The 8,091-nt window shown below is 47.6% G+C and overlaps 1 protein-coding gene across 1 annotated transcript; it reads right to left on the bottom strand.

Moving 5' to 3' along the window:
- Nucleotides 1-1,545: 1,545 nt before the first annotated feature.
- On the bottom strand, nt 1,546-7,124 carry SAMD5 (sterile alpha motif domain containing 5). The gene has a single exon (XM_032102159.1). The coding sequence runs from the start codon at nt 5,975-5,977 to the stop codon at nt 5,432-5,434; it is 546 nt and encodes a 181-aa protein (XP_031958050.1). The 5' UTR covers nt 5,978-7,124; the 3' UTR covers nt 1,546-5,431.
- Between the last annotated feature and the right edge of the window lie 967 nt (nt 7,125-8,091).

The following is an 8,091-nucleotide window of genomic DNA, read 5'->3' as shown; positions in this document are numbered from 1 at the left end:
AGCTTTGCACTACAGAGCTCTGACTGAATCAAGTCCTTTGGGGGAAGAAAAAAGCCCTCCAGGAACTACCAGAGACTAGGCATTTCTCTCTTGCCAGGAACCTGTAAGTTTAGCGTTTCCTTCAAACTTAGAGCCTTGTGGAGGATGCAGGAAGGATTCCCCTTGCAGGCCAGCTGCTCAGTCCCGCACAGCTCCTCTGCCAGCCCACACCACGACCAGAGCTCAGAAATTACTCTTGACACGATTGTGGAAAGGGGGCAAGAAAGTTGTGGAGTTGATACTATCCTCTCTCAGGACTCCACCTGTAATGTACCCTAAGGAGATTTCCCTCCCCTCAAAACTGAAAAATAATGAAACCCATGAAAATTTGCATTCAACATTTTCAGAGGAGATTCAATACACCTTAAAATATTCAGGAACAATTCAAATGCAAATACAGTATAGTACTGTGTTGTTCATATTCTGCATCATTTTGCTTTAATGGGCTGATTGGAAGAAGACCTCTTCCAGTTCGTTTTCTCTGAGTTTAATAAACCAGGACTTTGAAACAGCTGGTAAATATATGAGGTGCTACATTTTCTTTAAAAGAAAACAGAGTTGTGAAGTCAAAGGCAAATTCAGTGGTATCTTCTATAAAATACCTTTTCACTTCCTGAACATTGCCTGTAGCTTTGCTAATTTATTGCCATGAAAATATTGTTACTACTTAATGCACTAGTACTTCTGTCAATAGGCAGCTTTCCCCAAGGCATATTTGAGAACGCTCTGCTAATCAGAGTTGATGCAGTTATTCTGAAGCAGCCAGGTCTTTAGAAAAAGGTTCATGTTTAATTCCAGTATAGGTGAGTGTTGCCGTTTCTTCAAAGCACAGTGTTTTTAATTTGCTGAATTCACTTCTGCAGATATCTAAAGTGCTGATTACATTATCCAGCCCCAGCTTGAACCAGTGTATTTCAAAGCAGTATTGCTGGCATCTTTACCTCTTAACACTCAACTTACGTGAAATATTCCTCATTTTGTAGTGCAAAGGATTAAACAAAAACTTAACCAGAACTACAAATCTGTGCTATATTATCAGCGTGTAACTTAAAAAGAATGTGTTTGGGCGTTTAAGCAGATACTAACTTGGATCTGACATTTTACTTTTCTACATCTGCTTGAACTCTTGAGATTATGATCTCATGCATCTGAATTTTTAGTGTTTGTTTTCCCAGCATGCTGATAATCATGAAGAGCACAGTGAGTGACAATGAGGTCACATACATGTACATATGTCACAGTACAGTTTTATTCTCTCTAATAAATATTGAAATATACATGACTATAACTTTACTGAGGCTCAGCAAATCATCTTACTTGGTGTGGGATATTTAATGCATGTATGTTTGTAATGTACTTGCAATTTTCTGCAGATGAAAAATTGAATAAAGTTCTTCAAGAAACAGGTCAAGCCATTTATTTCAATTAGAAATAGTAATGAAATTCCAGTAAACTATTAAATGTCACTTAATCTATATTCAAGATAAATAGAGTACTAAATTTCTCTTGGCATGTTCCACAACAAGGTACCTTACTTCTCTTTATATTGACAAAATTGATGCTCCTCTGCTTTCTCTTCCACAGCGACATTTAGTAACTTTACTCCTGCTCAAACCCAGCATGGACATAATCAATTTTGGAATAACCCCACAAAGGCAAGAAGTGTTTTCATGTGGAGGTAATGGCTATACTTCTCAGATCCAGTTGGTTCAGGTTGGTGCTGCATTTTCCTCCATTCATCTTCACCATAACACAGAGGGGCTGCTCATTTTGGTTTCCTTCTGCCATCAATTCATTCCCCAAAACTTTTACAGGGCAAAAGACTTTTAATAGTCTTTCTACATGGAGCATAATTCACTTCCTAATTAAAGACAGAATTATAACCCATAAAGACAAATTTTTTGAGCAGCTAGATGTTTCAAGATTGAGAGATGTTTTACTTGACCATGGGCTCTTGTTTGAAGGGCATTAAATCCCATCACCTCCACAAGAAGCTTGTAAGACATGTGAGACTCCTAAGGCTACTAGCCAGCAATAGCAAACTTGGTAGACAAACTAAAACATAAGGCTTTGAGTACTATGGAGCATTTCCAACATGGAACAAAATCTGACTTCTGTAGAGTTCTCCTCAGTTACAGTTACATTCCTTGGTTTACACCTGAAATACACACAGAATGCAATATGAGGAGGTGAGGCCTCATTCGAACTCTCCATGGAAATAATCAAGATGGCTTATGATAATTCTCTGTGTCTGAAGTCACCTGCACACACAGCTTCAATTCCAAGTCTGCACATCCTTTAAGGGCTTTATATTAAGCTCTGCTAAGTAGCTGTTAGCCATTTCTGCTGACTGTAATCAAACTAAGTTAAACTAAAATTTACCACAGCAGTACATTTCTATTCTGCCCACTCTGTTGTTCCACCTTTCATCTGAAACTAGAGCAAAAAGGAAGGATAGCAAAAGGATGTTTTTAACATCTCCACAGCCACATCCAATATTCATCTTTGATTTTTTGACACATTTACAGCTCAGCCAGCTAGCAAAAGGCTCTGAAGAAGCCAGAGGAGCAACATTTCCAGTTCTCAGGATTGTTTTAAAACACCAGAATTGCTTGAGAACTACATAACTGAACCCAAGAAGTATACTTCAGGAAACAAGTGAAATGCATATACATAGGTATACATACACACATATATACACCAGCAGGCTCCTCCTTTCATAGATACTAATTTCCATATATAGATATTAAGAAGAAAAGAAGATGGCATTCTCCATGTTAGCCATGAAGGGAAGACTAGGATGCAGCTCAGCATAACCAGAAATGCAAATAGATATCAAATAGGCCAGTGGTCTAGTGCCCCACTCCAGAATGTCCACATGACAAGGTAAATGGTCAATGTATAGAAAATAAAAAAAGTGGTAAATGTATACAAAAAAACTTGACACAAACTTCAGGTTGATTCTTTTATCCTGTGTGCTGCAGAGAATACATTCAGTTTCTTTTGACATGCAGAAGCCTGTATGTTGTATGGCCTATATTAAAAATCTAATGCTTAAATTATACCCACAATTTTCTGAAGTTTCGCTTTGTTGTTTTTTTAGGTTTTGTTGCGGTTTTTTTTAAGAGACTCTGTTATAATATGGCTCTTTCCCATATGAAAAAATACACTATTTCATCTTTCTTGCTCTAAACAACATCCAATGAATAATGTACAGTGACGTGATCTTTTGCTATTCACTTTAAGCCATTTTGGAGATGGATTGCTATGGTGGGTGGCATTCAGAATAATGCATGTTGAGCAACACACTCAAATCTTGCCAGCTTTATGGCTCCTTACAACATGCTACAATGTGAAGTGATTCACGCTGAGAAGAAAGTTTTTTCTGTTACTGTAAAAAATGGTGTTACATGCATTTATTATCCAAAATAAATACATTGACACCACAGCCTGAAATAAAACTAGGAAACTAAACTTTGTTTCTCTTTGTATTTCAACATATTACATTTAGATTTAAAACAATTAAAGCTGAGTGATGCTTTCTGTGTAAGGCAAGCTTGTCCTGACAGTTAATCCACATTATTATCAGACCCATCAAATTAAAATAAAGTGAGCTAAAGAAGAAATGAACGCCAAGGAGTTGAACTGCCTTGATGTCATATGCTGGCATCTTATAAATTTTATAATTCCTGTGGAAGAGTATCATAGAATCATTTAAGTTGGAATAGCCCTTTCACACCATTGAGTCCATCTGTTACCCAGCACTGCGAAGTCCATCACTAAACCATGTCCCAAAGTGCCACTTCTACACAACTTTAAAATACCACAGAGAGAAGGCAGAGGAACCACTTGGTAAGACTGAACTGGTAACTGAGAACACACACGAAGTCAAAAGGAAGGAGTGAAACATAGCTGTGGAGGTGGGTAATGTGGTGCAGCTACACTGACAAGACAGAACTTCCATGGAATTTCTTTTATATCAGACATGTAATGGTAATTTCAGTCTAATGATGTGTTACTCCAAAAGGTGGGGGAAAAAAAATCTCCCCAAAATGATGCAGTAACTTTTGGAAGATGCTGTACTTAGACTACATGTTCATGAATGTTAAATTTGAGATAATGTCTCTGACATTATCAGCCAGAAGTTTCAGAAAAAGGGAACAAATAAACCAGACAACTGTGCTCTACTTGAGAAGTGACTGGGCCTCTGTCACTGAGACATTAAAAAATTGGTGTAGTGAAATTTACAGTTTTATTATCTGTACCTTCACAATGTTATACAAGTCGAATTTTATCCATTATCTTCACACCCAGGTCCCTGACAGCAGATAATACATTCTCAATTTTAATTCCTCACATTTCTGTAAACCCAGACTTGCAGCCCTCCCCATCACCTTGCTTCCATACATTCATAAGCATTTCAGAGAGAAAAAGTACCCGCAAGTTGAAGGTCAATTTCAACTGCTCAGTCTTTCTGAAAAATGAGACTTCAAATCATTGAAGAAAATACAGACAACTTGGGTCATCAAACTACTCTGAAGCACTCCATTCCGAACTCTGAAGTCCCCAGGCATTATAATACCTTAGTTTCTTTCACAAATAATTTTTTCCTCCATGATATTATTCATTTTATTCTATCATTTTACTTATTCTGTGTATAATGTTTCCAGCAGGAAACCTAACAAAAGTTTCAGACAAAACAATTTCTAACTTCCAAAACTGATGAATCTTACATTGCAACCTTTTCAAAAGATAAGAATTAGGTAAAACTCAGGTTTCATCGAACTCGAACAGACTCTTCTGAGATGTACCCTTTTCTGGTCTCCGAGCAGACTGTGCATCCTGGAGATTGACTGACGTGTGCTGGAGCAGCTGATGAATAGTTTTGACATTCACCAGTCACTGCCATCTTCCAGCAAATAAATCCAGGCAACAGTTGGATTCAGCTGCTGGAGTTCTTCCTCCAGCCAGATGACCACTTGCTTCAGGAGGCATTTCACCAACAGAAATTGACCCTAAAACAGGATCACTAGCAAAAGATAAGCCATCTCTCTTCAACAAAATGGAAAAGTTTCACAGAAAAAACAAACTCCCAAACCATTAAGACCATCCTGTCAATTTCCGCTTTACCACCTCAAACTAAACCAGACTGAAAGAACCGGTTAAAAAAAAAAAAAGGGAGGCAAACCCAAAACACAGCACCATGCCACACCACCAATGCCAAGAAGTGCTGGTGGATCTGACCTTTGTTGGCCCCACTACTCTTTACACTTTGCTGGTGCTCAGACCCTATCGTAATCTCCTCCGAAAAAGCCACTGGCGCAACTGGAGACAGCACCAGTACACGTGCTGTACTGGTGGGACCAGGTGGGACCAGGCCCTGCCGGACCCCTCATCTCCAGCCCAGCAGCCCCGCTGCTCCTGCACACCCGACATCCACGGCTCCTCCTGGGCTGGCGGCCGGCATGGACCCTCTTACCTTGTTGGAGTAGGGGGGTTTACTCAGGTTGATGCCGTCGCGGATGAGCTTGTCCCGGATCATGATCTTCAGCTTCAGCCTGGGGTACGCGACCAGCCCCCCGCCCCCGGCCGCCCCCCGCCGCCCGCCGGGCCGGGCCCTGGGGGCCGCCCCCCGCCGGGGCTCCTCCGGCCCACCCGCCCGGCGGGGGCAGCGCCCGGCGGGGGCGGGGGGCGGCGGCGGCGGCGGCTCCAGGGTGAAGTAGAGCCCCGCCGCCCTCTCGTCCGCCTCCTTCAGCCGCCGCACGGCTTCGTGGATTCGGCGCCGGTGGTGGGGCACGGCCACGCCGATGGCATCCAGGTCCGGGTCGCCGATCTGCTTGCAGACCTCCAGGTCGTCGTAGCCATTATCGACGAAGGACTCCGCGTACTGGGGAAGCTGCAGGGTCTTCAGCCACTCGTAGACTATGTTGGTGCACATGCTGGCTCCAAAATAATAACGACTGCAACTTTCAGCACCGAAGCCAGCCTCCCCCTTTCCACTTTTCGCCAAAGGAAATAAAGCCACAAAAACTGCGATGCAAGTAGGAGGTCTCAAAATCAAGGTCAAGAAAACATCCACCAGGAAAAGAAAAAAAATCCTTAAAGCAGATCAGTAGGGCACCGCAAGCACTGCTGAGCGAACCTCTCCTGCTTATCCCTCCTCCTGTTTTCTTACTACCAAGTACAGCCGCTTTCTGCCGCCGGAGAAGAGGGGCTCGGACAAGAGAGAAGCAAGCTATAAGGGTGCATCCCCTAAAATCCCAGGTCGCTGCTGCACAACATCCACCCACTTTTCTCTGGAAGTAATTCGCAGTCACTGTCTTTTTTTTTTTTCCTTTCTTCCTTTTAGTGTTAGTTTCTGTTTCTGCTTGTGTCTCACCTTCCTGCGCTCTGTCGCATGATGAATCTGTTTACTATAAGTAGCTGCTTTGGTACACGATGGTGTCGGGGGAGAGCCAAGCGCAGGATCCCGCACCCTCGCCCAGCGCGGGTAAGGGTGCCGGTGCGCAGTGCCCTCCTCTCCCGTGCCTCTCCCAGCAGCGGGCGCACACGGAGGCTTTTGCTTTCCTTTTAAACGGCTCTTTTCGGATTAGGAGCAAAACAGAGGGAAGGAAAAAAAAAAAAATCCCACTCACTTTTCCGAGTTACTTTCCCAGTTTTCCTTCATCCCCGTAATGCTGGTTAAATGCGCTTCGCTGGCAGCGAGACCAGAAACAGCTTTCCAACCCCACTTTCTCCGCGCTGATGCCGGCGGTGCCCTCCTGCCCAGCGGGGCACGCAGCCCTACGCCCGGCCCGCACAACTTTCCCCGCGTTCCCCTATCTCCGCTGGCGCTCCCGCCGCTGCCCGCAGCCGCCCTGGGGAGGAGGCGACGGCGGCGGGGCTGTGCGGGCGGTCGGCGCTTCGTGCATCCTCCGGGAGCGGCGGATGAGCCGATCTGCGGCAGGTCACCGGCGCTGCCCCCGCCTTCCCCGGATGCCGCCAGAGCTCTCCCTTCCCAGCCACCGGTACCCGGAGCGGTGCTCCCCGCCCGGATCCTCCTTCCCCTCTACCCCGGAGGCGCCTGACGCGCCGCCCGCAGGTCTCCTCCGGCTCCTCCCGGTGCGGCTTCTCCCCGCTCCTCCTCCGCGCCCGCCACCCCGCTGCCAGCCCCCTGCCCCGGCTCTCCCCGAGGCCTTTCCAACTTTCCCCGCCGGCAGCCCGCGGTCTCTGCCGCCGGCCGCTCGCCTGCCCTGCCCGACCCTCCGGGGGCGCGGGGAGGCGGCGTGCAGCCGGCCGGGGGGCAAGGCAGCCTGGCCAGGCAGCAGCTCGGGGCTGCCACCGCCCCGCGGGCTCTCCGGCGGGCTTGCCCGTCCCCGTTCCCCGCGGCAAGGGAACGCCAAGGGGGCACGGCCCGGGGAGCTGCCCCCCAGCGCCCTTGGGACAGCCGGACCGACGGCAGCGCCGGCTGCCCCGCGGGGGCACCGAGCCTTTCGCGGTGGAAGAGGGACCCTCCGTGGGTCGGAGGGGCGCGGAGCGGCGCTGCCCCGGGAAGCGGCGAGGGCAGGCGGGAGGCGCCGGTCCCGCTCCCCCCGCGCCGCCGGGGCCGCCCGGGGCCGCTGAGGCGCCGCGCGCTGCCGCGAACGCCGGGCTCGCAGCGCCCCCGCCGGGCCGCCGCGGGAAGCGCCGCCGGCCCCGGCCCGGCCCTGCCGCCGCCCCCGGCTCCACTCGCCGACCCCCAGAGGGCTGAGGCGTGGACCCCCTGCCGTTGTAATTTAAAACTTGCTTCAAACTTCATTTCTTGCGAAGATCCCTCCCCATGCGGGCTGGGGGGAGCTGGGGAGAGGCTGGGGGGCACCCACCAGCCTCCTGCAGCACCGGGCTGCCGGAGGAGGGACGCGCTCCCTTTTGTAATTTGGCGAGTGGTTTATTCGTAGCGGGTCTTTTTTGAGCAGAGTTAGGCGCACTTTTATCCTCAGGCTTCAGATAGTTGGCCGCAGGATTGCGCAGCACAGTGGCATTCTCACAGAAAGCATTGCACTGCAAGGTGTTTTGGAAAGGTTAGCTTCTTAC

Source organism: Corvus moneduloides, chromosome 3 (assembly GCF_009650955.1).
Source record: "Corvus moneduloides isolate bCorMon1 chromosome 3, bCorMon1.pri, whole genome shotgun sequence".
Lineage (NCBI taxonomy): Eukaryota > Metazoa > Chordata > Aves > Passeriformes > Corvidae > Corvus > Corvus moneduloides.
Note: the sequence above shows the minus strand (reverse complement) of the source record. Positions and strands in the feature narration are given on the sequence as shown.

What these genes read in the sequence shown, in the direction of transcription:
- SAMD5 (XM_032102159.1), bottom strand. Translation starts at nt 5,977, where the DNA reads ATGTGCACCAACATAGTCTACGAGTGGCTGAAGACCCTGCAGCTTCCC.